Below are 27,783 nucleotides of genomic sequence, written 5' to 3' on the forward strand. Positions count from 1 at the left end.
ACCACTAGGATCGTGGTGAATCCAAGGGAAGGTGGTAGATCAGTGATAAAATCCGCAGAAATTATCTCCCATGGACGAGATGGAGTAGGAAGGGGATGCAGTAGTCCTGAGGGCTTTTCCCTTCTTGTCTTGGAACGCTGGCATACCGGGCAAGTATTGACATATTTCTCTACATCCTTGCGGATCTTGGGCCACCAGAAATCTCGTAGAATCAGGTGCATGGTTTTAAAGAGTCCAATATGCCCTGCGGGCTTGCTGTCATGACACAGACGAAGTGCCTTTTCTCTGCCGGGGCCTGGAGGGATGTAAATATGGTTCCGGTAACACAATAGCCCATCCTTAAGTGAGAAAGGGAAACGTAGTCCTTGGCGAATCTGTTCTTGAGCCCAGGCATCTGCCTGCTGGCTGGCTCTAATTTCTTGAGCGCAAAGGGGTTCTGGGTTGGAAGGAGTTGGTTCAATTGGAGTGGATTTGGTGTTTCCCACTGTGAGCGTGGCAAAATTTTCGGGTTGCAGCAGTCTAGATTCTGAGGTCTCTCTGCGTCCTGCAGCATACTCTGGTTTCCGTGATAGAGCATCTGCTTGCTTGGTCTGAGCCGGGGTCACATAATGGATCTGGAAGTCAAAACGTTCAAAGAACAAAGCCCAGCGCTGCAGCCTTTGATTTAACTTTCGTGCAGTCCTTAGGTGCTCTAAATTTCGATGATCAGTATGAACCTCAATGGGAAATTTGGCCCCGTCCAACCAATGTCTCCAATTTTCAAAGGCTGCCTTTATGGCCAAGAGCTCTTTTTCCCAAATAGTGTAATTCCTCTCTGGGGCTGTTAGTTGGCGGGAGTAATAGGCACAAGGATGAAGATGCTCTCCCACTGGTTGCATGAGTATAGCCCCAATTGCCACATCAGAGGCGTCAGCCTGCACAACAAAAGGGGTTTTAGGATCTGGGTGCTGTAGAATTGGCTGGGTCGTGAATAACTTCTTTAATTGTTGGAACCCTTTCTCTGCTTGCTCCGTCCAGCGGAAAGGCTGTTTTCCACGGATGCAGCTGGTGATTGGGTCAGACCAGCGGGCAAAGTCTGGGATGAATTTGCGGTAGTAGTTCGCGAACCCCAAGAAACGTTGCACTTCCTTCTTGTTGGTTGGCGCCCGCCATTCCAATACTGCTGAAACCTTCGCCGGGTCCATGGAGAGCCCTTGTGGCGAGACGCGGTACCCCAGGAAATCTACTTCTTGCAGATCAAAGGCGCATTTTTCTAACTTGGCATATAGTCCATGATCCCGCAATCATTGTAGCACCATTCTGACGTGTTTCTCGTGCTCCGATTGTGATCTAGAAAACACCAAAAAATCGTCCAAGTATATGATCAAGAACCGATCTAGATAATCCTGAAAGATATCGTTGACAAAATGCTGGAATGTTGCGGGAGCTCCGGATAATCCGTAATTCATGACCAGGGACTCGAATAATCCGAATTTGGTCTGGAAAGCGGTTTTCCACTCGTCCCCCTCCCTGATGCGAACTAGATTGTAAGCCCCCCGGAGATCCAGCTTGGTGTAAACCTTGGCCCCTCGAAGCCGGTCTAAAAGGTCCGAGATCAAAGGCAGGGGGTAGCGGTTCCGCTTCGTGATATTATTCAATGCTCTATAGTCCACAACCAAGCGTAGGTCCCCTGACTTCTTTTTCACAAACATCACCGGGGAAGCAGCTGGGGATTGAGAGGGTCTGATAAATCCCTTGCGAAGATTTGACTCTATGAACTACCTGAGAGCTTCTTGCTCTGGTTCAGTCAGGGAGTAGAGGTGTCCTCGCGGGATCGGGGCCCCCTCCACCAAGTCAATGGCACAGTCGTAGGGTCTATGTGGGGGTAGTTTCTCGGCTTCTTTTTCATTGAAAACGTCCCAAAAGTCTGAATATTTCTTGGGCAAGGTGATGATGGGCTCAGCGTCTGTGGCATGGCAGACCTTGGCTACTAGACAATGGTTTTGGCAATACTTTGAAGCAAACTGTAGTTCTCTGTTGGTCCAGGAGATGCTTGGGTCGTGGAGTGTCAGCCATGGAATTCCCAAAATCACAGGGAAGTGGGGCACCTCGGTAACGAAGAAGGAAATCTCTTCCATGTGTTCCCTTATCCACATTCTGGTGGGTTCAGTCCATTGGCTTACTGGGCCCGTCTTTAGGGGACGACCATCTATAGCCTGCACCACTCGGGCATTCTTGAAATCATGATATTGTAATCCCAGAGAGTCGGCATACTCTCTATCGATGAAATTGTTTGTTGCTCCTGAGTCTATCATGGCATGGATCATGACGGGTCCCTTTTTCGCTGACCACAACGTGACCACTAGGAGAAATAGGACCCCCGTCTGTGGCTCTTGAGTGGGGTTTTTGACCGGGTTGGCGAGCCTCTCTACGCCCGGTCGTTGACTTCCCCCGCCGGCTTGGCCCCAGCCGCCTCGGCCGTCTCCGTCTCCACGGAGGACGCCGCTGCCAGGCGGGCGGCGGGCTTCCTTTTGGCTGGGCATTCTCTGGCGAGGTGGCCCCCATTACCGCAGTACCAACACAAATTCAAACGTTGGCGGGCCTTTTCGGCAACATCCAATCTGGGGCGCACATTGCCCAACTGCATCGGTTCTTCCTCGCTTCCCATGGGATTTGGGGCTGGCGGTGGGGATTTCCATACTGGTCGCGGCTGAATGCTGGTAGAAGCGGGGGGTCTCACTCCGGCTCTTCCACTCTGACCTCGGAGCCACTGTTTTTTGTTGGCAAGCAGGACTTCGGCTCGTAGACAATGATTAATGAGTCTCTCAAGAGTCTCTGGAGGATCCACCTTAGAAATTTCTTCCTGCATCTCGAAGTTAAGGCCCTCACGAAACTGCCCTCTAAGGGCGATATCGTTCCAACCGGTGTTCTGAGCCAGCACCCGGAACTCGGCTATGTACCGGGACAACGGCATGTCCCCTTGAAGGAGTCGCCGGAGTTTATGGCCGGCCGCCTCCTCGTTGTCCTCGATCCCCCAGGTCTTCCTAAGGTGGTTCAAGAAACTTTGTGCGGAGCTTAGGTGCGTGGAACCCGCATCAAACAGCGCCGTCGCCCAATTGGCCGCAGGCCCATCTAGGAGACTGTAAATCCACGCCACTTTGACATCTTCTTGGGGAAATTCAGCTTGGCGGGCTTCTATGTATGCCTGGCACTGGCGACGGAAAACATGAACCTTGGAGGCTTCTCCAGTAAACTTGGTTGGAAGCGCTAGGGCAGGGAGGCGTGCTCCGCGTTCCTTCAAGCCCAGAATCTCACCCTCCTGTGTTCGGAGAGTATCTCGGATCCTGTCGAATTCTTCCTTGGAAATGGTGTAGCTGAGTGGTTGGGCTTCCGCCCCGGTTCCTGTAGACATTCTGGTCTTAGGTTAATTGGTGCTTAGGGTGGCAGAGTCAAACTGTCAGGACCCAGGCTGCAGAGCACCAATAACCATGCGCAGAGACCAGAATCTATCTAATATCTTTATTAAGGAAATATATAAAGTCAATAAAAACAAGTGTAGAATATAGTTTAGAAGTAGACCTTTCAGGAAAGGTCAAATATAGTCCAGGAAAATAATGTCCAATATGTGATATTAAAGTCCAAAGTTATAATCCAATAACCGAAACACACACTTTGCCAAGCAAAGTGTGAGGAGAAGACAAGGTCCTTAAGTCCATAGAAACTTGGCAAATAGGCTGGAAGCAAACTTGATACTTGGCTAGAACAAGACTCGAAACAAGGCAACAAGAGCAAAAACAAGGTCCGTGGTAAACGCGGGACAAGGCAAGGCTGGAAACTTGATCCGGGAAACAGGAAACTGGAGTACGAAGTCTACACACGATCTCACTCCTCCAGCTGACGAATTGACTCCGCAAAGTTTCCTTTGCGGCAAACACCTAAATAGGGTCTCGTTTCCCGCCAGAAGAACACTTTCCCTGGAGAACTAGAAGTGAAACTCAACTTAGTCCAGATGCAAAACTCCTTAGAACTTCCCAAGGGAAGCAGACCTAATCAGCTAATTGTTTGGCTGCGATTCTGGCGCTTCGGCGATTCGCCTCCCTAGCGCCTCTATCTTTATTATAATTATTTTTACGAGAAAACGGGGGAGAATTCTGCCCAAGGCTTGTTTGGCTGACTTCTTGAGGGCAAACATCCTCCAGGTGCAAGGGCTCCGTTTCTGGCTGAAACGGTGTAAATCCCATGTTCCTCCTCCTCCTGTGTCTGCCACAATAGTACTAGGAACGGGACTACAAGGCCCATGAGACATCACACTGGCCAACAAAGGATTCCCCTTGGTAGGGAGCAGCCAGGCTTTGAAGCTGCAAGATTATTCAATGCTCTTTATGCAGGCCAACAAAGGATCCCCCTAGGTAGGAAGCAGCCAGGCTTTGAAGCTGCAGGTAGAGATGTGCACGGTATTTGTTGCATTTGTTTCATTTGTATTTCCGTTTCATACCGTCCCTCCGTAAGGTACAAAATGGAAAGGGTCCCTCTGAAACAAAAATGCAGTCAAAACTAAAGGCAGGTGTGAGCCGGTATCGGCACCAAGCCTGCTTTTCGGATCGATCAGCTGCAGGCCCTATGAGGCCCAGGTGCATAGGCCCAAAGCCTTCACCTGTAGACCCAAAGCTCCTGGGCCTACGGGTACAGGCTTTGGGCCTTCAGACCCGGGCCTCGCAGGGCCTGCAGCTGATTGCCGAGTAAGGAGCATTCCTTACTCGGCATTCGGCTGCGGGTCCTGCGAGGCCCAGGTGCATAGGCCCAAAGCCTGCATCCATAGGCCCATGTGCTTTGGGCCGAAAGAAAACAGATCTTTCGGCCCAGAAGACAAAACACATGTCTGACCTCCCAGTTTCAGGAGGTCAGACGAAAATGGAACAGGGCCCCACCAAAAGCTGGAACACGAAATGGGACAAGGTAAGTCCCAAACGCACACCACTAGCTGTAAAGTTATTCAGTGCTATTGAAGTTAGCCAATTGCGACATTCACACTTGTCTAAAGCAGAAAAGAGTTCTGTCACACCAGAAGCGGCTTGCAATTTCTCAAGTTACTCCCATAGCAGGGACGGCCAGCTCCCTCGCAATGGATGGTTGGTGGTTTTTTTGTTGTTGTTTTTTTCCCCTCGTGCAGGAGGGGGCGGATCCAGGACAGTAGTTTTACGCATGTGCTGTAACATCTTCTTGCTTTTGGGGGTTTTTAAATCCTTGCCGGGTTTTTTGTTTGTTTGTTTGTTTTTTAAGTGATGGTCACACAAATGTATCCTGTATTGTGGCCAAATTTGGTGTCATTTCATCCAGTGGTTTTTTAGTTATGTGCATCGTAAAAATGAACATTACATTTTTATATATAGAGATATGTACATATGTATCCCAGGTGCCAGCCGATTTCCCCCTATATTTCTTTAAACTCACTTAGATATATAGCACTGTATAGGCAAAAAACAACCCTTACAAATTTAACAGTATTATATTATTTTTCTTTTATAATTGTCATGAAAGATGAGCATGATGATGGAATAACATTGTTTTAGTTACCGTGTGATGAGTTTCTGGAGTCAACCTGCATCTTGAAATCAATGAATTACTGATCAAGGATGCAAGTAACATGATGTAATTTATATCTTTTTCTCTCTTTTTCATAGGCCCTTGTTCACTTCTTTCCCACCAAAATGACTGTATCATTTCCAATTAGGCAGCTCATCCAAACATGAGGACCTATTATTTCTGCACAGATACAGGGAAGGAAATGGAGTTATGGATGAAAGCCATGATAGACGCAGCACTTGTACAAACTGAACCTGTGAAAAGGTAGAGCAGTTTGACAATTCCATAAAATCTTGGTCAGATTACAATCCCAGCCTTCGTTGTATTATCTTGAGTAGATATGCCTTGAAGTTACTGTTACTGTTTTGTGAAACATGAAAAAAGGAAATAGTTTTGTATTTTAAAACATTTATGATACATTTGTACATTGCTATTTTGAATTTTCTTGCCTCTCTGCCAAGGTTCAGTTGTTTTCAAGGAAATGGCTTTGGAGTCTTCTGGAGCTGGAGAAGAAAACAAGTAAATGTTCAGTACCCATTTGTGATGTATGTGGCTAGAACTTGAATCCAGTTAGTCATTCATGAGGTGATGAATTGCAGATATGATAGGCATATTTGAATGGCCCGTTATCCTACTTTATAGAATAGTTCGATAGAATGATACTTTACCGTAAACTAGTACAGACTTACGATGGTTTTCCAGTAATAATTAACCCTCATCTGCAATATTGTTCCCATATTTGAGCCGAGGAATTTAAAAAGACAAAGGAAGACATTTTAAGATAAAAGAGAAACTTCTAGGCTGAAATGTTTTCTATTTTACAAGATTCAGTATAAAAGCATATTTCTTTACTAGAAGAAGGCTGAATCAGATTGTTTAGAAAACAGTCCATTAACATTATATTCAGTAAATCTAGGTGGAATCATTTAAGCTTCCTTTGTTTCACATGGTTTGAGAGAGGTACCTCTCAAAGACAACCACGCTCTAGATCTTGTTTTTGTTGAGAAAGTGTAGGAGTTGTTGGTAGGATGCATTCTTTGAATAAGCAATGTCTCTAGATTTGATTGAAAGGATTTCCATTTTCTACTTACATGTTAGTTACCCTTCTGAACTGTGAAAAATGGAAGGTGCCATCTGGAAAAACACCAGAAAAGATAATATTTTCAAAACCTCCTTTCTTCCTCCCATTTATTGAAATACTCTTTTCAGTGAGATGCAGTAGACGGTTCTCAAGCTAGAATTACATTGCACTAAAAACTGGAAGTGCTTATGTAGTTAACTTCTACTGATGTGTTAATTTTGAACCATAGCTAGAGAGGTATCATGGGAATGGACACAGAACAGGATTTCTTAGTCTGCTTATTCTTCTTTATTATTACCTTTTTGTGTCAAAAACATCAGTTTGGTGTTTCATAATGTACAGATACTACAGTAGAGTCTCAGTTATCCAACATTCACTTATCCAACGTTCTGGATTATCCAACACATTTTTATAGTTATTTTTTTCAATACATCGTGATATTTTGGTGCTAAATTTGTAAATAAAGTAATTACTACATAGCATTACTGCATATTGAACTACTTTTTCTGTCAAATTTGTTGTATAACATGATGTTTTGGTGCTTAATTTGTAAAATCATAACCTAATTTGATGTTTAATAGGCTTTTCCTTAATCCCTCCTTTTTATTCAACATATTCACTTATCCAACATTCTGCTGGCCCGTTTAGCTTGGATAAGTGAGACTCTACTGTATTTCAGTATTCAAATGAAGACCTAAACAGCTTTTCAGAATCAGTTGCTTCCTTTCTTTGCGGATTTTGTCCCATAATGTCTAGGTTTTCGGTTTTACACATTTAAACTAGCTAATGTATTTTGCCTTAATGACTTCATTGTATGTGCTCTTACATAACAATGTCAGCTAGGGGTATGTGTGTGTGTGTGTTCTAATACCACCAAATTTTAATAATATCCTGAGGGGGTCTATTAAGTAAGCAAATGGTCATTTAATCCTCTCGCTCAAAGAATGAAGCAACCGCTTTTGTAGTTTCATTTCTAATTATATCGGTACTTTGTTTTAGATAATTCAAAATAGTGTATCAACTCTTTCCACATTATATAAAATATCGTAAAATGTGTTTTTTTCCCATGTTAATTTTTTCTTCTCCACAACAACAAAATTGTACTGAGAATACATCTGTATTCACTGCTTGCAATTCTGCACAATTTTATCTAAGTACTATCAACTGAAAATGTTCACGAAGCAGAGTAACACTTAGAATCATTGTGGTTTATCATATGCAATAGAAAATAGAGAATCCGCAAGATTGAGTGAGCTCCCGTCTGTCAGCTCTAGCTTGCGATGACATAAGAAAAACCTCCCAGCAACACATCCAGGCGTCCCCCGGGCAACTTCTCTGTAGATGGCCAATTCTCTCACACCAGAAGCGACTTGCAGTATGAGGTCAAGTCGCTTCTGACATGATAAAAAAGCACAAAATAAGATTTTAGTAAGCAAATTTTGCATTTGTTTGAATGAAAAAGGTGATGGAAAGAAAAAAAGCCAACACACTCAGGTTTGTCTAGACCAGGGGCCCTCAAACTTTTTAAGTGGAGGGCCAGTTCATGGTCCCTCAGATTGCTGAAGGGCCAAATTATCATTTGAAAAAAAAAAACCGAACAAATCCCTATGCACACTGCACATGTCTTATTTGTAATGCAAACCAACCCCCCCCCCCCCCAACAACATTTATTTATTTATTTACTACATTTATACCCTACCCTCTCTCACCCCGAAGGGGACTCAGAGTGGCTTACAAGTTGTATGTACATACAATATATTATGTTATTAGCATAGCACAATATTAGCATTATATATTACTATCTGGTACTATACTATACATTTAATATATAATATATAATTAATATTATTATATTATACAATATTATTATATTGTATTATTATTATTAGCCGCCCTGAGTGAGTGAGAAGGGCGGGGTAGAAATACTGTAATAAATAAATAAATATTATATTGTATTACATTATAATATTATTATCAATATTATATGTATACACAATATATCATATTATTACCATAGCACAATACCAGTAAATGAAAGAACAATATAATATTTAAAAATAAAAACAATTTTAACCAACATACTGTAAACCTATCAGGATTTCATTGGGAAGTGAGGGCCTGCTTCTGCCCAAAGAGATAGTCAAGTTAATTAGGATTGTTGTTGTTGTGTGCCTTCAAGTCATTTCAGACTTTGGGTGAGCCGAAGTCTAAAACTGAGGGTGGGGGCCAGATCAATGACCTTGGAGGGCTGCATCTGGCCCCCGGGGCCTTAGTTTGGGGACCCCTGGTCTAGACCACTGCTTCTTAAACTGTGGGTCTTGACCCCAAATGGTCTCCCCTTTGCTCAATGTTGGGCTTCAAAAAAAATTGGCAACAGTAAAAGTTTTCTGAAAGTTACCTAGTGGCTGTTTTAGACATTTACACAAATCTGTTGTGTAGCGTTAACTAGTCTTGTGCATTTGTATAGAATCACTATCTCTGTTTGTTTAATTTGTAAGGCCTCGTTTTTGAACACCTCTCCCAAAAATGGGTGCTTTTCCGAATGAGTTTTTTCGTCCCACATCCAAAAAAATGAATATTTTCATCCCATTGGTGGCAGTGGGCAGGCTTTCCACCCCCCCCCCCCCCCCGCCTCCTCTCAGTTTTCGGGCTAGAGAGGTGAAACTATCCAGCTCCACTGCCATTTCTTGCTGTTGTTTCCCCTTTGAATTAGATATTGGGAAACCTACCTTGAGACACTGCTGAGGTCTCTTCGTTGGAGCTAGGGGTGGATCCACGGTGGGATCTTTGGCACAGGGATGGAACGCCACATGTTTGCTGACGGTTTGCCCTCCATCGCCTTTGCCAGTAACCTTGCTCCACTGTATTTCCAAGGAGAGTGGATATGTAGCATTGCAGGCCCAAAGTACCAGGGCATGCAGCTGAGTACTTCTTACTTGGTGCTCAGCTGCAGTCATTGGCAAGTGTGGGCACGTTGGGCCCGCACACCACACACACACAGGCCCTTTCTGGGCCTGCACGGTCACGGAGCAAGGCGGCCAGAAAACGCAATGGATGGCAAGCCTCCAGAGAATGCATCCCATCCCCACGTCTAGTATCCCACTATGGGTCCGCCCCTAGCTCTGATAAAAAGACCTCAGCAGTGGTGCAAGGTAGGTTTCCCTGAGTGCAATCCCTCTTCTCTCCTTTATAACTGTGATGCTGAAAAGCAGGCTTGGACTGGTACCCACTCTCACCTGCTTTTGTGTCGTGTTTATATTTGTATCATTGTTCCGAATGAAACAAATTTTGTGCAAATGACTAGTGTTTACAGTAGATTGCGCAGAAGATGCTTCAGCTACACTTCATAAAAAGGGAAATTAGCCTATTGAGCAAGAAATTATGATTTGACATATTTACATTTACACAGTTTAGCATCGATTTATCTCATGCTGAAATCAATACAGGTGAATTTTGTATACCTACTGCTAACTGCTCATGTATGTTTATGAAAAGTTTGTGTGTAGAACTATACTGTATATAGTAACTTGGGGACTGTGTGTGTGTGTGTGTAAGAGAGAGAGAGAGCGTGCGCGCACACACACACACAAAGTTGGATTTGTTTGTAAGTTGGAACAGGTACATTTTTCAAGTGTAATTCCATCCAAATGTATATAATATATTTTAGTTTTGGATAGCATAAGGAAGTTTTAACACCCCTATGGTATTAACCTCACTCTCTGTCCCTGTGATAATTGGATTTTGAAAAATTTGGCTTGTTGTGGAAAGTAGGATTGGGGATAAAGTTTCACGAGACATGTTTCCCCATGACAAATCTTAAGGGTAGATTTCTCTCACTTCCTATTGTCTTACCCCAGTTCTTAACTATGAGTAGTTTGTAAATCTGATGTTTGCAACTCAAGGACTTCCTCTGCATTCCGTGCATGTAGGTTTTGTATTTCAGAAGTGGTAAGGAGCAAGCCAAAACTACAAAATCAACAACACTTGTGGCAATCCCATGATATTTGGGAAGGGCAGGGCATAAAAACAATATGCACACAAACCAACATACAGGCTGGTTGAAATAATTGTTCAGATGTTAAATGTTTTTTTAAAATTAGGTTGATTGTCCCAGAGTATTAGTGCCCTTCATCTCTCAGACATTCTTCAACAGATGAATCCATATTAATGTGATTCCTTGAAAAATCCTTTTAGATTTATATTTTTTCAGTAGGTTTAATCAGTAAGGGGTGACACCTTGAATCAGTGTTATGACCTCCTTGGAAATAAAAAACATGCCTCTGTGATCAATGTCCAAGAGAGGAAATTAGAAAAAGTTGCATTTCTGAATGTAGAAAGGGACAGAATTGGAGTAGTACTCATATTACAAAAATTGTTCTTAAAGAAGATCGTAATTAAAACATTTATATGCTGCATGTTTTAAATTGCAGTGTTTTTAATGTTGTGAGCCACTTTGTGTCTTGTTTAAGACAGGAAAACGGGGCAGTCATCATCACCATCACCATCTTAGACACAAATGAAAATGTAGGGAAGGTTGAGGACTCCAGAAAGCAGGAAGATTTCAACTGGAAGATTATTAGGTAGAAACAGCCATCCGAAAAAAAGTCCCATGACATAAAGATGGCTAACAGATGGGAAAGGAGGAATTGGCCATTAGTTTTGGCAAAAAATCTCCTTGAAGTCCTTGGAAGAAATCCTTTCTGTGGGTGTATGCCAGACTTAATTTACCAGTAGGAGACATATGAGGTTTAAAAAAAGAGAGAGAGAACTGCCTTGAATGTGGTGCTAAAGAAATGCAGAACATTTGAGGAAGAGGGATATATGAAGACTAAAAAAATAAATGTGGGAAGTAGGGACCAGATGACAAAATGTGTGAGATTACACAACAGTGGTTATTATGAGAAGATCGGAATACAGCAGGTTATAGGATTGATCTGAAATTGGGGTTCTGGCTAGGAGTTGAAATAGAAGATGTGTATGACAGAGAAAATGGCATAAAGCAGAGGAAGAAATCTGGAATTTACTAAAAATTGGCAGATCAGTCAATCAGAATATCTTATGGGTAAATATGCTAACTGTGCAGCTGTTACAGCTTTTGAAAAGACTCAATTATTTTATACCACAGTTCAAGTCAGCACATATTTCAGCGGCTGTAATTACAGAAGCCACAAGTGTTTTTCAATAGATGAATGATAACTGACATGAATACCCACAAAATGAAGTGAATTGATGATGTCAGTGACCATATGAAGTGTAAAATAGAATAATATTCCCCTTTATATGCCGAAATAGCTGGCACAGGGCATCTGTGAGCTTGACAGCTCTGTCTGTTTCACTGTCTTTGGCTGGAAATAAAGCAAGATTCCAATGGCTGTGGTTACAAAAAAATAAATGACAAAGTGTGCTTTTCCAGCTTCATTCTAAGAAATGTGATCTAGAATTTGGGTGCTTTTCCTCAGTTTCCAGATTCATTATATAGAGGAATTCTTTAAAAAAAACATTTAATACGCAAATAAGAATTTTAGCAGTGGTATAGAGCAGTGCTGTTGTGTATTCAAGTCATTTCTGATTTATGATGACCCTAAAGCAAACTTATTGGGGTTTCTAGACAAATTTTTTAGAGAGGGTTAGCCATCTCCTTCCTCTGAAGCTAAGAGAGTATAATTTGCCTAGGGCCGGTCAGTGGGTGGAAATTGGAATCCTGGTCTCCATAGTCAAAGTCCAAGACTCAAACCACATGGCTTTCATACAATACTGGTGGTTGCCCAACTTCCTTCATTCCAGCCACCATTTCATAATTTTACAGATTCATAGCTACATTGAAGAAATACAGTGAAATCCTGATACCAAATTGTGAAGATGCACATTGGACACTTCTAATACACAAATAATACTAAAAGTAAGGTGCTCCCATTGTGATCTGACCAGTGTCTTGATGTGCACTCAGGAATACCCCAATGTGTATCGCCATGGTGAATCAGTCAGTCCTCTTATTGCCATTATACAACAAATGGCCATATGTTGTATGACATTGCAGAACTACTCATGTTCAGTTTAAGATTTGCCATTTAAGATTATGTAAATCCCAAACAAAATACCAGCCATCGTCCTTTTATCCTCTGTGCTCTTTCGACTTTTATTGCTGGCCATGTAAATGGTCACTTCATTCAAACATTCTATTTTTATTTCTTTGTATCATATTGCTTTTAAAAAAAGAAAACTTCTGCCTGTAAGCTGTACTGAGAAGGTGATAACATTAAATGTATAAAATACAAATTTCATACATTCAGATTAAGAAATCACCCCCTTGAAATGGAAGAGGCCAGTTTATGGAGTAGTGGTTGAGAGCCCTTTTAACAAATTTAGCATCTATATATGAGTGGGCTCAAGGTCCACTGGACTATGAGATTATACTTACATATTAAAAATCAAAATTATTAGGCCTAGATTGTATGTGGGGTAGTACTTGTGTACTTAACCATGTTGGATGCTTCATATATAAGCCTTTTCAACACCAATGGAGTCCTGCTTCAGTTATATGTGTTTTCCTGTGCTTCAACATTATCATAGATTTCTTTGTGGCCATAGGCTTCCATGGGTTCTGGAACCCCATTCATTCAAAGTTCTAGGTCACAGGGGAAAATATATGCATTAAAATTGGTCTCACCCTGTGTATCTATATTTAGCATATAGATATCAAAAGAACGATATTTGTTTCAGAGTGGGATAGTAGCCCCAATATGTTTTTTTCACCTATTGCTCCTGCAAGACTGCAAGGGGGGTATATGCTATGGAAATTAGATGGCAACATGTTTCCCACAAACACAGAAGTGGGATAGGAGCTCAGACATTGGTAGAGTATGTGGATGTGTTATGCTCCCCAACTCTGTACAAGCAGTGGGATTTGCACAATCAGTCCTCACTTCTCACACCTTCTGTTTTTAAGGCAGTGTGATTCAGGGTTTGTTCAAGCAGGGAGAATTTGCTGTAGACAAGACAGCTCAGAGGTCAGCACTTTTGCTGAGACCTCTAACGTTGTAGTTGGTACTATTGTGCTCCCTGTTCAATACTGTGTGACCTGCAAGATTGAAAAAAAGTCATACTGTTTAGCCAATGAAAGCAAATTTCAGGAAATTTCTCGTGAAATTGTTATCCATTGTGTGTTTTTCCTCTCTCTCTTTAGAACAGATAAGATCACTGTTGAAAACACATCACCTCGTGAAGCAAATAACATTGCAAACCACCGAGTGCTAATAAAACCAGAAGCGCAGAATAACCAACGGAACAAAGAAGTGAGCAGAGTGGAAGATCAAAAGGCTTTAGAAGCAGAAAAATATGGATTTCAAAAAGTTGGGTGTGATAGACCCTTAACAAAAATTAACAGTGTAAAACTGAATTCTTTGGGTTCAGACTATGGGACTTTGCCACTAAGCGCAGTTCCACCGGGTCACTACAGACCTATTCATTTTAATGGGTCAGAGAAAGCTGTCAACCTTATTCTGGGAGACTCCGGAGATGGGTTCCATCACAATGCCATTCACTCACACATAGAATCTGAACGTGTAATACAGAGAACAAATTCAATGCTGCAGTTGGAACAGTGGATTAAAATACAGAGGGGAAAGGGACATGATGAAGAAACAAGAGGGTGAGTAATTGTGCTACTTTCACAGTCTCAGTATATACTGTGCTTCAATTTCATTTTAATGTAAAATCTAAATTGAGTTGTAAGGGCTTTGGTTACATAGAAAGAAGATGGTAAATAAACTTGACATGCTATCTAAAACTAACTTTAATTTTGATTTATACATTTCTTAAATATAAGTAGATGATATTATTATTATTATTATCTTTATCTTTATTTATATCCCGCCTTTCTTCCCATGGAGACTCCAGGCAGCTATCCAAACTAAACAATTTCCAAACAGCAATACAAAAGTTAAGAAAACAACTAATAACAGTATGAATTCTGTAGAAAGACTTTCCATATTTATCTGCTGCTTCATCCAGCTCTCTTTTCTAAGTAGGCATTTTTTCATGAAGAAGCTAATGCCAATTCTTTGTCCTCAACTGTAAAATCCACTAGTGCAGTTCTATCACTAACTCTCTGTGAAAGATAAAGGTCTTACTGTCATTGTTGGTGATCCTGGCATATTACTTTTTTATTTTCTCTCACACCATTACATTCAAAGTTAAGCATTTTATTGGGTAGGGTATTTAACTGGAATTTCAAATTTGAGTCTCTAAGGAGGCATGAAAGTAACTGGGTGGCATTGGACATGCCAGAAAACCTCAAGCACTGAATTCTCTGGATGATTGACATTGTTAAGGCTACTGGAGATGAGTATTGGTGGTTATACATGATAAGGGACTGAAGGACATTGTTTGCAGAAAACCTTGTAAGGAATCTAGTGTTCATTGTTCAATTCTGTGATAAAATATTTCACTACGGTCATTCAGTTTAAACAAAACATTCATGATGTCACTACAAGAGTGTAATCTAAACCAGCAAGAAAGAAAACCCATTAAAGCTGACTTTTCCAGTAGAGGTGTGCGCGGAACCCGTTTCTCCTGTTTCATTCGTTCTTTCGTGCCTTTCATTTTAGATGGTAGCACGAAACAGGAACACCCTCCTCTGGTACAAAAATTAGCTTGAAACAAAAGAAAGCAGGAGTGGGTACTGTTTCCTTGCCTGCTTTTTATGAACACAGTTTAATCTTTTTTATTAATCTCCCAGCAAACAAAAAGTAAACCCTCATTTCTTCTCATCTTCCAGGAGGTCATCACTCTTCCTTATCTGGAAGTGAGAAGCCTCCTTAAAATGCCTTGGAAAGTGCATGTGTGTCTCCTCCTCCCTCCTCCTCTGCTCTTGGAGCTTCCGCCTTGGGTCATTCATTGCTACTTCTGCTGCCTCCATCTCGCATGCAAGGAAGGCACCTCCCTCCAGCCCCCTCCTCTTCCTCCTTTGCGCCTCTTACTCTAGAGTATGCCAGGCAGCAGCAGCTACAATAACTCAAGGCGTCAGCGGCAGCTCCAAGAGCCAAGGAGGAGGGAGAAGGAGAGGGTAAGAGGCATGAAGGAGGAAGAGGAGAGGGGATGGAAGCAACTTCCTTGCATGAGAGAGAGGGTAGAAGGAGGAGTACACTCAGCGCAGCAGCAGCAAGCAAGGTCCCAAGGCGGCAGCTCCAAGACAAACCATGTCATTGCCAAAAATGATGAGAAGGGGACGGGAATTCCTCCCCCCATTGCCGCCAGTTAAAGAAGTGAGTAGGGCTGGGCACTGGACTCTGTGTGTGGGGTGTGTGGTGCATCATTTGGCAGGAAGGAATGGTATCTTGCCTGCCTCCCTTCTGCTGCCGCTCCTGGAAAAGTTAGAGGGTGGGGCCAACAGGGGGAAAGAGGGAATGTTTTTAAGGAGAATTTATTTATTTATAGAAAGAAAAAAATCCCTAAAAATTGGGGATGACCCAAACGTTATAAACCTTGGTGTGCCAAGAGTGGTAGATGTGCTCTCCATGTGTGACGATTTTCACCCATCTAGCCCTAAAATTGAGAGGAAGGGGAGCCTGAGGAAGCCCACCCACAGTGGCCAATGGGTCAAAAATATTCATATTTTTGAATGCGGAGCAAAAATACCCATTCAGAAAAATGCCCCTTTTCAGAAGGCACTAGAAAACTAAAATGGGGGTTACGAATGAAACAAACAGAAACAAATAGTGATTCTATACAAATGCTCAAGCCTATTTTCCAGTGGTACTTTATGTATTTCCTAGCCGCTGTTACAGATTCTGGATATATTTTAAAAGGATAATGAGTTTGTCCATGCAGTTCATGTATTTTTCACCCTAGAAGTAAGATCTGATAAATATTGGCATAGTAAAACAATTGATCTTCAGCAAATGATAGGTAGCTGGACTCCAGTGGAAATAAAAATAAAGATTTCAAATATATTTCTATCAGTTTTTATCTGCCCAGCAATTAGTTAAATAGAGTCTGAGAGTATTAAATTTAATTGGCCTATCAAATGCAAAATGGTGATACAGATTTATTATTATTATTATTATTATTATTATTATTATTATTATTATTAATTTTCTTTGGAATTTTTTTGTTTTGACTTGCACAAGTCAGACCTATGGCATATTGTTCTTAAACTAGTCAGGTGACTTAGTCTTAGTCAAAGTTAAGTAGTCACAGACTGATCTGAGACTATGTACCAAGTGAAGTGCCTTGCAGACCTTAAAATATATTTCTTGTGTTCTATCTTTATTTTCTAAGCAGTGTGATAAATTGACTGTGCACATTCAAGCTTTCCTCTACCTCCTTGGCCTTTTTTCTAGTTTTAGTATTTGCGTGGGAGGTTATGATAAAATATTTGTGATAGAGAGCAGTGTGCATATAAACAAGATGAAACAGTTGTATAAGTAACCACATCACCCTATTCACATTTTAGCAGTTTTAGTTAAAAGAATGATGTCTTGAAAATTAGGCTGTATTGATTAAGTTTGGTAAAAGTATTAATAAACACGGAGAAAATAATCCTGGTTGGGTGGGAAAGGGGCATTAGCATTTAATAGAATGGTCGGATTTTTAAATAGTACTGTTGGAAGGCTGTTGTGTATTTGTGAAGTACAAATTTTTGCATTTAAATTGTTGAATGAAATTGAACATCTGTCAGAACAAAATTCTGATACAGACATAGCATGGCCTAATTCTGTAAAATGTTTAGAACTTAAGATATGTATTGCAGAGCTATCCCTTTCTCCTTGTCGTACTTCTCTTCCTTCCTCTTTGAGAGATAACTGAATTATATTTGAACAGATTTTGGACAGAAGCTATGAGTATCTTTAGCCAGGATTTGAAAGCAAAATACAAGCCCTGGTTGTAAACCAACCTTATCAGTAATATCAGTGCAATAACAATGAACCACATTTTATTTTTTAAAAAAACAAAAAAGAAAATTGCATGTAAGGAGGCAAATGGTCATGGCTTCACCCCATTCTTGCAATTATACAATCAGTGTTAGATGTGCCAAACCCGCAATACATATTGGAACGCATCTCAAAAAAATGAGTAATTTGGGCATTGCAGTAGAGAATTTCATCACACTATATTTGTATTAAATTGCTTGTATTTTCAATTTTAGTGATAGGAGCTGTGAATACATCCCTTTTGAATTCCCTTTTAGCTTTTGTCACAGCATTATTACATTGGCTGTGCTCCAAAACAAGCTCATTCCATTCTAGGAGTTTTTGTAATGGCCAGAGCTATTAAGAAAACATTAACTGGCAGGATCCAAATCCTCTTGATCATGGAGAACATCTTGTTAGTTAAATATGGATGAAATTGTTAACATAAGCTATATACTTGGAAATTATGGCTTTGCTTAGAGCTAATTTGTAAAAGAGAAGGGCAGCGTTTATGCCACTGTTTATTGCTTTGGGATAAGGGAGGAACATTTTTTATCTCTGTATGTACTATTGGTATATTATACTTGAAATATATTAAAAGTAATGTAGTGAATGCATAATATTTTTTTAAAAAAAATAATAAATAGAAATAGTGAAAACCTGATCCGTCCAGCTAGCCATTGCCAGTGCTAAATATACCAACTGCCAATGACACTTGATTGTTTAATAATTGGTTGCAAGGAAGTGAAGGATGCCTCATTTCTTTTGAAATACGTATTTTTATTCTTCTCCTACAATATTTGCCGCCTTTTTCATAAAATCACCTTGTAAACTTGAAAATAATGTTTTAAGACCACTATATATTTAAATATTGGATATGACTTTCAAAGATTCAGGTTCCTCTGCAAGCATGAGTATGGGTACTTCGCATAATTACGTGATAATAGGCATTATATTTCTAACTGGGCTAATTCTGTTTTGCCTATACTTACCATTTGTATATTAGGAACAAGTACTACATTTTATTTGTTTATTATTGGGAGCAATATGCCCAAATAGACGGGATATACATATCAACCAGAGACATTGATGAAGGAAGTAGAAACTTTTGTGATGCTTATGTCTATGGCTACTTACATTTTGAGTCACTGAAAGCAATTTTTATTTCAGCATAATTTCATATCAGACATTACCAAGAAACATGCCAAGCCATCGAGCCCAAGCTATACCTCGGTATCCAGAAGGATACAGAACCCTACCAAGGAACACCAAATCTAGGCCAGAAAGCATCTGCAGTGTGACACCATCTATTTATGACAAGAGTCTTGGATCATTGCCTCCTGATGACAAAAGGAGATCTATGCGAGATGACACCATGTGGCAACTCTATGAATGGCAACAACGGCAATTTTACAATAAACAATCAACTCTTACTAGACATGGTACTTTAAGTAGTCCCAAAACCATGATTAATATAAATGATCAATCAATACATATGATTCCCACATCACCTTCCCATGGTTCAATAGCAGGTTTCCAAGGATACTCCCCTCAGAGGAACTACAGGTCAGAAGTATCTTCACCAGTGCAAAGAGGAGATATAACAATTGATCGCAGGCATAGGTCACATCATTCAAAGGTGAGCGATTGATGTTCCTATAGATCTTTTTCTGCAGTAACTATTGCTTTAACAAGATGTGGTATATAACTTGAAGACATTATTTCCATTTCATTTTGATGCCACATGGCTTACAAAAGAATAACCAAATACAAATACGGTATTTTGGGTTTAGGATAAGTATATTTGCATGACAATGAATTAAGATTTATTTGGACAAATTTTACATTATTCTCTCCTCTCATCTTCTCCCAAAACCATAGTTAAATCCATATTTCAGTTTTGTATTTTTCCTCATCTACCACTCTGCAGATAATATTTACTCTATGAGCGATACACACACACACACACACACACATAATCTTTGAAGTTTTAAGGCAGGGATGAGCAGAGTGGGGGGGCACTCTTAACACCTCTTGGCTATCATCTGTGTCATTTTTCTGTTCAAAAAAGAGAGGGATAAACTGACTTTTCTGGAAGCTTTTTTTTGTCCTATATTCTTTATTTCTGTTTATTTACAGTTTTACATTTTTTAAAGATATTTTCTGCAGTCCTTGTGGCTCCTTGGTGATCCCAGAGGAAGAGAACTGACTCCCAGAGCAACCATGTTTTTTTACTCTGACCTTAACTGCTATTCCCCATGTTGTTTTTAGGTAGCAGGGATTAAAATTGCTCCCCAATAAAGAATTTCATCAATATCAGCTTATCTGTCTCAAAGAAAGGCACAGAAATCATTTGTTAAAGCTGTATATTTATCGAATGTAGGCAAAACTTTGTCTCGCTTTAGTTGCAGTAGTGAATAGGAGCAAGTTCTGGTAACTTGTGTTTAAAGATAGTTCATCAGGATCTCGAAGTTGCACATGCCTTGTTATTGTGATTAGTTATTGTATTGGGAATTATAAATATTATATACAGCATATATATTATTTTCCACTTGTCCTTCTTATGCTCCTCCTGAAAATGAAGTGGAATGTGTGATTGGTCATGGGGTTTTACAATAAACAGTTTATTATTGTAGATAAAAAGCTATAAATGTTGAGGTTTCCTGACATTTATGAAATTCAAGATGAAAGTCTTGTTAATTTACTATGTTTGTACTGACAATTTATTAACTGGTACCTTCACTTTGGACACCTTTCATAAACCCTGGAAAAACCATATTTAGAATATCATACTTAACCTTTGGTTCAAATAGCTTTGACAAACACCCTGAATTATAATGTACATGGGTTTTTTTTCCTTCCCATAGCAACATGTCTTTGTGCCTGACAGAAGGTCGATGCCAGCGAGTCTGAGTGTACAGCCTATTAGTCCCCAGAGCTTGCAAGGCAAAACGGTGAGTGGCATTTTTATATTTAGCTCATCATTTTTTATTTAAGAACAATCCATAAAATACAGCATATAACAGCTATTTTCATGGTGGAGCCTGTATTAAATACAGCTTTTTATCTTGCTTGCTTGAATAAGTAAAGAGTTTCATTCCATTCTGCAAGGGGCAATCTGCTATTTTTTAGGTGCAATGATCATTTTTATTAACACAGGTTCTGATAAAGAAAATTATCATTTTTACCCACACTAGCTATTTGTTTTAGCTATGTCTAGGACAATAGCAAGGCACCTTTGAGATTTTACTGTTCATTTCACAAATTGAGCTACCACTAAATTATTAATTCATTTCTAGAGGAGCTTTTTACCATTCTAGAATGGAAGTTGCAGTTTGCTAGAAAATTAGTGCTGTAGGCATCTGTTATATACTATGCTATCTCAGGAAAAGAAAGTATCTGCCTGTTAATTGCACATTTTTATTCACATCATTAAAAGTATTTTACAGTTCACTAACTAGCAGACTTTTTCAAGAAAACCTTTTATTCAACTGTGACTACTTTTACTAACTGAAACCTCTATTTTTTCTATGTAATGTTTTTCTGTTTACGAATAGGGTTTCTCCAAATGAAGCATCTGTGGATAATGTATATAAGTAGGATATGCATTAATCATTATGAAACCTGTTATTCCTGAAGATAAATGTTGCTCCCTCTGCTGGATATTATTAAACACAGCCATGGATGCTAAAATTGTATATTTTGTGGCATTCCATTCAGTATTTGTACTACATAATTCAGAACTCATGTGGTTCAGCTATGAATATCACACTTGGGGGACTGTTCTAAAACTCTGTGGGGATCCAGTGTGTTTTTTGGATGTGAAATGGACTTGGGCCATAATTTTTTTTGCAGTACATCTTGTGAACAGTATGACATTTTCATTGCATTCAAGGATCAGTCCATTTGTGAGGATTCACAGGTGTCCTGACAGTGTAGAGCTCAGAGCAGATTCTTCTTGTCTATAGTTCAATGTCTATTAGTTCAATGTTTTAGTAATCAGAATCAAATGTTCTATTTGATTTACAAGCTATTTAGCTTGGGCTTAAGTTTCAGAAAATAATAAGGATTTAAAAGCTTATTTATTTATTTGTTTGATTATTTATTTATTTAAACAACTCTGGTCCAACTTACCTCTCAGAACGTATCTCCCCCTGCGGGCCCTACCGCAGATTAAGATCTTCGAGTGAGGCCCTGCTCTCAGTCCCGCTGCCGTCACAGGTGCGGTTGGTGGGGACAAGAGACAGGGCTTTTTTGGTGGTGGCTTCGTGGCTGTAAAACTCTTTGCCAAGGGAGATTAGGGAAGCCCCCTCACTCATGTCTTTTAGGAAGCAGCTGAAGACCTGGCTGTGGGACCAATCTTTTGGCCCATCCTAAGATATGAGTTGATATGACCTGATGGATTCTGTGAATTAATACTAAGTTGAACATGGACTGGCTCTGACTTTGGCTCGAAACTGCCCCTGTTGTAATGGTCACATGGTTTTTATTGTTTTAATTTGATTTGGATACCGGCTTTTAATTGTGTTTTATGTTTGGTTTTACTACATTTTGCATTATATGTGGCATCTAATTCTGCCATTGTGTAAGACTGCTCTGGGTCCCTCCTAGGGGGAAGAGCGGTACTGTATATAAATTAAATGAATAAATAAGTAAATACATTTAAAGCATTTATATTCTGCCCTTCTCACCCCGAAGGGTACTCAGGGCAGAGCACAACATATATATGGCAAACATTCAATGCCGAAACATAAACATAAAATAAATTATCTAAATCTATCTAAATCTAAATCCATAATAAAAGTGAAAACCCATATGTGTGTATGTGGCACAGGTGTCTGCTCACACAGACAGCCTCCAGCCTCCGCAAACAGGCTACCGTTCCCAGTGCTGAGGAGCCACCAAGTCATTCTTTTCCACTGACATTGTGGTTACAGCGAGCTCAATGAACATGCAGTCCAACCCCTGCCAGTGTCCTTCTCAAACACTACGGCCCACCACCCAAGGAATGCTTTCATTTGGGGACCATTTCATCCTAGATTTTGCTTTTTCTTCCACCACAGGCAGGCATTCCAGGGTTCTCCACTGCTGTGAAATTTGCATGACTCTGCCCACTCCCCTTGCACCACAGGCAGGCATCCCAGGGTTCTCCATTGCTGTGGAATTTGCATGACCCCACCTACTGCCCTGCCCTTTCAAATCTCTCTGCATAACAAACAGAGCAGAACTGAGCAGGAACTAAACTTACTGGAGGAGTTTGGGAATTGACTGCACATGGTGGAAGTTGTAGTTCACCCTGCATCAAGTCAGAGCCCTGTGACTCCTACTGGGGAATGTAGAGGATTTGTAGTTCACCTACGCCCAGAACGCTATGAATCCAAACAATGATGGGTCTGGGCCAAACTTGCCATGCATCCCCGATATGCCCAGATTTGAATACTGGTGGGTTTGGAGGGGAATTGGCCTGGACATTTGGGAGGAGTAGGTACTGGAATTTATAGTTCACCAGCAATAAATGACCACTTTGAACCCCTCTGATGATGGACCAGCACCAAACTTGGCACACAGAGTTCCCATAACCAAAAGAGTATATTGGACAAGTTTGGGGCAAAGGGATTTATAGTTCACCTGCATCCAGAGAAACAGTGACCACCACCGACAATGCACCGGGACCAAACTTTGCACAGAGAAGCCTCATGACCAACTGAACATACTGCAAGGGTTTGTGGGAATGGGCCTTGATTTTGGGAATTGTAATTCACCTGCATCCAAAGACCACTGAACCCAGCCAATGATGGATCTGGACCAAACTTCGCACACAGAGTGAACATTGCCTACTGTACATACTGACAGATCTTTCAGGGCAATTGCCCCGGGAGTCTAGGAATTGTACTCCTTCTCCCCCATCCAGAGAGCACCACAGCCAGGTGATGACCACCCAACAACAGATCTTGACCACGCTTGCTACGCAGGCCTGAAAATGGCCAACTTTAAATACTCCCAGGATTTGGGGAGGATTGACCCACAGTTCTGGGAATAGTAGTTCACCCACTCCAAACAGAATACAAATAATACCATTCTCAAATGACCCGGGCACCGCCGGATCCCCAAGCTAGTAAATACATAAACATTAAAATCAGTTATCTCCACTTTAAAATCAATTGTTTAAATCCATCTCAGATCAGCCATACCGAATCCAGTCAACAAGGTGAAATTTCCTATTGCCTATATAAGGCTATAGCACTAAGTAATTCTTGCATAGCATAAAAGGAATAGTTTAAACTGAGATTTCCACTGTAAGTTCAGTGCTGATGAAACAAGTCCGGTTTTGCCTTTGTGCTGCAAAAGGTGTGTGTATGTGGGGAGAAAGAGAAAGTGTAAGGGAAAACATTTTTAAATTGTTAGGAAAGAGACAAGTGAAGAACATCCCAATGAGATAAACATTTTTGAGGTTTTCAAGAAGCTGCAGTGGTTTCCTATAGTGAATGTTGATGAGAAAATTTCTGATTTGTGCCTTGCTCTAAGTGCTATCCTGACGTCTTCAGAAATTGCCACAAGTCCAAGAACATTACTTATCATTGAGCATTTGATAGTTGATTTGGTTCCAGTGCAGAGGAGACCCAATTTTATATCCATGCTGTATTAATGCGCAAGTGATTGGATACGTTCCTGGTCATGGCTTCGTTCTCCATGGGCTATTGTGTTTTTTCCTTCATGTTTGATTTTTAAATATCAGTAGCTTTCTTTGAACATACAATTTAGTGGGATAATTGATTGGTCTAGCAAAAAAAATGTATTTTTGAAAATGCTTATTGTAAGTCTTCTAGTGGAGACAAAATACAAAGTGGGCTATGTTCTGCATATCCTAATTTAAACATGTATTTTTACAGGGCTGCATTTTATAGATTCTTGTTTTTAAAATATTCAATCTGATTAAACTTTCAGATATGATTGTTAGTTTCTATATTTTCCAGTTCTCTTACAACATCAAATTTGTTAATGCACTTCTCAGCTTTCATTATTATTTTTATATTTTTAATGTAGTCATGGCACCTCTTCACACATACATCATGCTAAAGCCATGGAATATATGATATGCCAGATGATCTGGAATTTCAGAGTGTTTATCTTTTACAGAATTTACATAGGCCCAGAATTAATATTACAACCTAGCATTGAAAACAGTGGATTGAAATAATCATGGTCTGAAAATAATCAAGAGTTCACATTAAACGTGGTTTTTCATTTAAGGCCACAAGACAAATCACAGCTAGGCAAAAGCAAAACTTTAAAACTTTCTTTCAGCTGTGTACAGAAGGAAAGGGTGGGCGTGAGATTAAGGCTTTCTATAACACTATGTAACAAAATTTGAAAAACGTTCTGCCCCTGGTTTGAAAGTGTTATTCCTGTTTAATTGTGCAGTACTTACTTTGAAAGTAGTTGTTATACTCCAGAAACTTCATTTTTGTGGCTGCTACAAACTATTGAATCCATTGAGACTTTATGAGATATTCATTGTAAAACTATAGCACAATATGCTGCAGGATGTCCCGCAATAAACTTTTTCCATGTTTTATGATAGAACTAATTAGGAAATTACATTTATAACCCAGGAACAAAAGTCATGTTACATAGTGTTATTTTATCCTGCTCATGTGTGTCAACCAAAACATTGGCTTAACATGATATGCACATATAATTTTTGCCACGCCATCTGACCCTCAAATACTATACGGAAATGTTCTTGGTTCCCTTATATCAAAGTGTTTAATGCAGTTTGGATGTAGCATAACAGACAGCATTAATGCAAGTATAAATATTAAATCTTGTTCAGGACAAAGATTAACCTATTTTCCACTCTTTGGCTTCTCACACGACACTCCTTCAGCCAGAGGAGCTCACGCTGCTGCTTATAAAGCTGAGAAGGCAGCAAGCCGAACTGAGTAGTATCCGGGAACACACTTTAGCACAACTCATGCAACTAAAACTTGAGGCCAGCAGCCCAAAGGTCAGCTATGAAGTAATGTTTGTCATATGCCATCTTCACTAATTTTAGCCATTCATTAATCCAAGCTTGCATTGTACCAATGGTGCTGACTTCCTCTAATGTAGATTTTTAGAGTATCATTGTTTTCCTGGCATTTGTGGTGGTCTACTATTAACCCTTTGAATTCTGATATGGATATGTGAATACATTAAAATCCGTGACCGTGATAGGAATGCTTTCAAATACAGTTGACCTGAGTTGAGTCTAAATTTTAAAGTTATATCGATTGCACAGAAATATGAAGCCAGAGTAGGTTAGAGCAGTGATAACTGTGGCAATTTCGTTTTCTGATCTTTGAAATAACTTGCAATCAGTATTGAAAAGCAGGAGATGGTCACAAATGTATCAAAGGGTTTATAGTTGTCTGTGTAAATTCAATATGACCATTATGTTTTTTTCCCTTCATTTTGTGAAATTTTCACAAAAAAGCGTTTGTTCCTAAAATTTCTAAATCTGCAACTACAAACTAATGCTTTATTAAACCGAGATGATCTTTGGTTGCATATTTGCTTGTATTCTTGATGTCTTAATTAGCTCTTCAAGCTGTTAATGTAAATTTTAGGAAGATGCAAAATGTCATCTTCAATCCTTCCTTGAATTCAGATAATTTTCACAGCTGCTTCTATGTGTGTGTGAAAAAATATATGCGAGTATAATCTAAACATGATTTAATTTCAACTATTTAGTTCTTTCTCTTTTCTTACTGACTTTTCCACGTCTTTGTATGTGTCTCTTTCTTCCCTGCTTTATCTTTGAATGCTGGTTGCTAGAATGAGATTCTTTCTCATCACCTTCAAAGGAATGCCATATATTTGGACCATCAGGTGGGATTCATAGCTTATTCTTGTATGTTTTATGTCTAATTAAATGTTGATTCTAGATTTTCTATTAAGCTTTATTGGTGTTCTTTGCTTAAATTTTTATAGTGAGGTAATACAAATGTTTTTACAATTTTAAACAGTATAGTTTTAGTTACTAAGAAAATTACTAATTCTTACTGCTGTATGCAGTATGCCAAAAATAATGTGCCTTTTGAGGTCCAATAATTGAATAGGTTGTGTCATACCTAGTATTTTAACATGTACACTGCATTTTAAAATTTGAGGGTTTTTTTTAAAAAAAATACATAAACATCTGGATTTTGCTCATGTCATCTCCACATTCCAAATAAAATACTAACATTTTTGTTTAGGACATAAGTATATACTTTTCATCATAGTATTTTTTTCTATCAAAGGAAAACTGAAGAAAAATAAACTTTAAGAATGTTATATATAGCTGCCATCTTTTATCTCTATCCAGCTATTAGCAAAGGAGTTGTGAGATTTTTCTAGACTTTCCCTTTTCCGTTATTTGCATCCTAAAGTTAGAATGCATTATTTTACTTCACATAGTATTCATAATGTTGCACATCATCTACAACCCAGTGCATGGCAACTGTGCAGAGGATGGTGCATTGTGCATCCAACAGTAGCATAAAGTAGGGTGTATTGCCAATTTTTGCTGACATATGAGGAAGCTCATAATTTTTAGTTCATGCCAATAGCAGGTCTTTAATGTTTTTATTTATTTTTGTTCATCTGAAAGTTTCCATAGCCAAGTTTAATCTGTATAGTACCCAACCATTCAAATGTTTAGTTTTGCTGCTCAAATTTAGATCTGAATCAGGGTTAGATTAATACTGTGTATTTGTTGTATAATAATCTAATCTCCCTGAGTCCCCTCGGAGAGATAGGGTGAAATACAAATAAAGTATTATTATTATTATTATTATTATTATTATTATTATTATTATTATTATTATTATGTGTGAAGTCAGAATTATACTAATCTTTGGGTATCTTAAATATTTATGTTTATATTCATTTCCCCTTTCGACCCTAGAACAATTCTAAAAATGTCCTTGAGTAAATTGTAGTTGTGATTACTTGTAGGATCAGTTCTATATAATCCAGAAAAGAATGCTATCTCTTATTTTGCATAAGTAGTGGCCATTATGCATAACCATGAGCGGATCTCAGAAAATGTTAATCTAGCCTAGGCTTGATTGGCATACAGATGTCATTAAAGTTAAAGAAGCAGCCTGCTCCAGAATCTACTTATATGCATGGAAATACAGATCATGGAGCGTTCTTGTCTTAAAGCTTTCCTGCTCACTGCAGTGTTGATTGTAATATTGGGAT

The 27,783-nt window shown here is 39.6% G+C and overlaps 1 protein-coding gene across 17 annotated transcripts in view; it reads left to right on the forward strand.

Annotated features, from left to right (window-relative positions):
• Window positions 1-27,783, forward strand: part of plekha5 (pleckstrin homology domain containing A5) — a 203,891-nt gene that overhangs the window by 149,931 nt on the left and 26,177 nt on the right. For 8 of the 17 annotated variants that reach the window (XR_010006921.1, XR_010006920.1, XM_062983160.1 and 5 more), the window contains 6 exons: window positions 5,711-5,826; window positions 13,827-14,291; window positions 18,724-19,192; window positions 20,421-20,507; window positions 25,442-25,561; window positions 26,371-26,424. Coding sequence is in view for 14 of the 17 variants with exons in the window: in XM_062983160.1 (XP_062839230.1) it covers window positions 5,711-5,826; window positions 13,827-14,291; window positions 18,724-19,192; window positions 20,421-20,507; window positions 25,442-25,561; window positions 26,371-26,424 (1,311 nt within the window). In the remaining 3 variants the exon portion in view is untranslated. Of the gene's footprint in view, window positions 1-5,660; window positions 5,827-13,826; window positions 14,292-18,723; window positions 19,193-20,420; window positions 20,508-25,441; window positions 25,562-26,370; window positions 26,425-27,783 lie in introns of those variants that run through there. The other 9 variants (XR_010006922.1, XM_062983149.1, XM_062983152.1 and 6 more) reach the window with 4 other exon arrangements.

Source organism: Anolis carolinensis, chromosome 5, assembly GCF_035594765.1.
Source record: "Anolis carolinensis isolate JA03-04 chromosome 5, rAnoCar3.1.pri, whole genome shotgun sequence".
NCBI classification, from domain to species: Eukaryota; Metazoa; Chordata; class Lepidosauria; order Squamata; family Dactyloidae; genus Anolis; species Anolis carolinensis.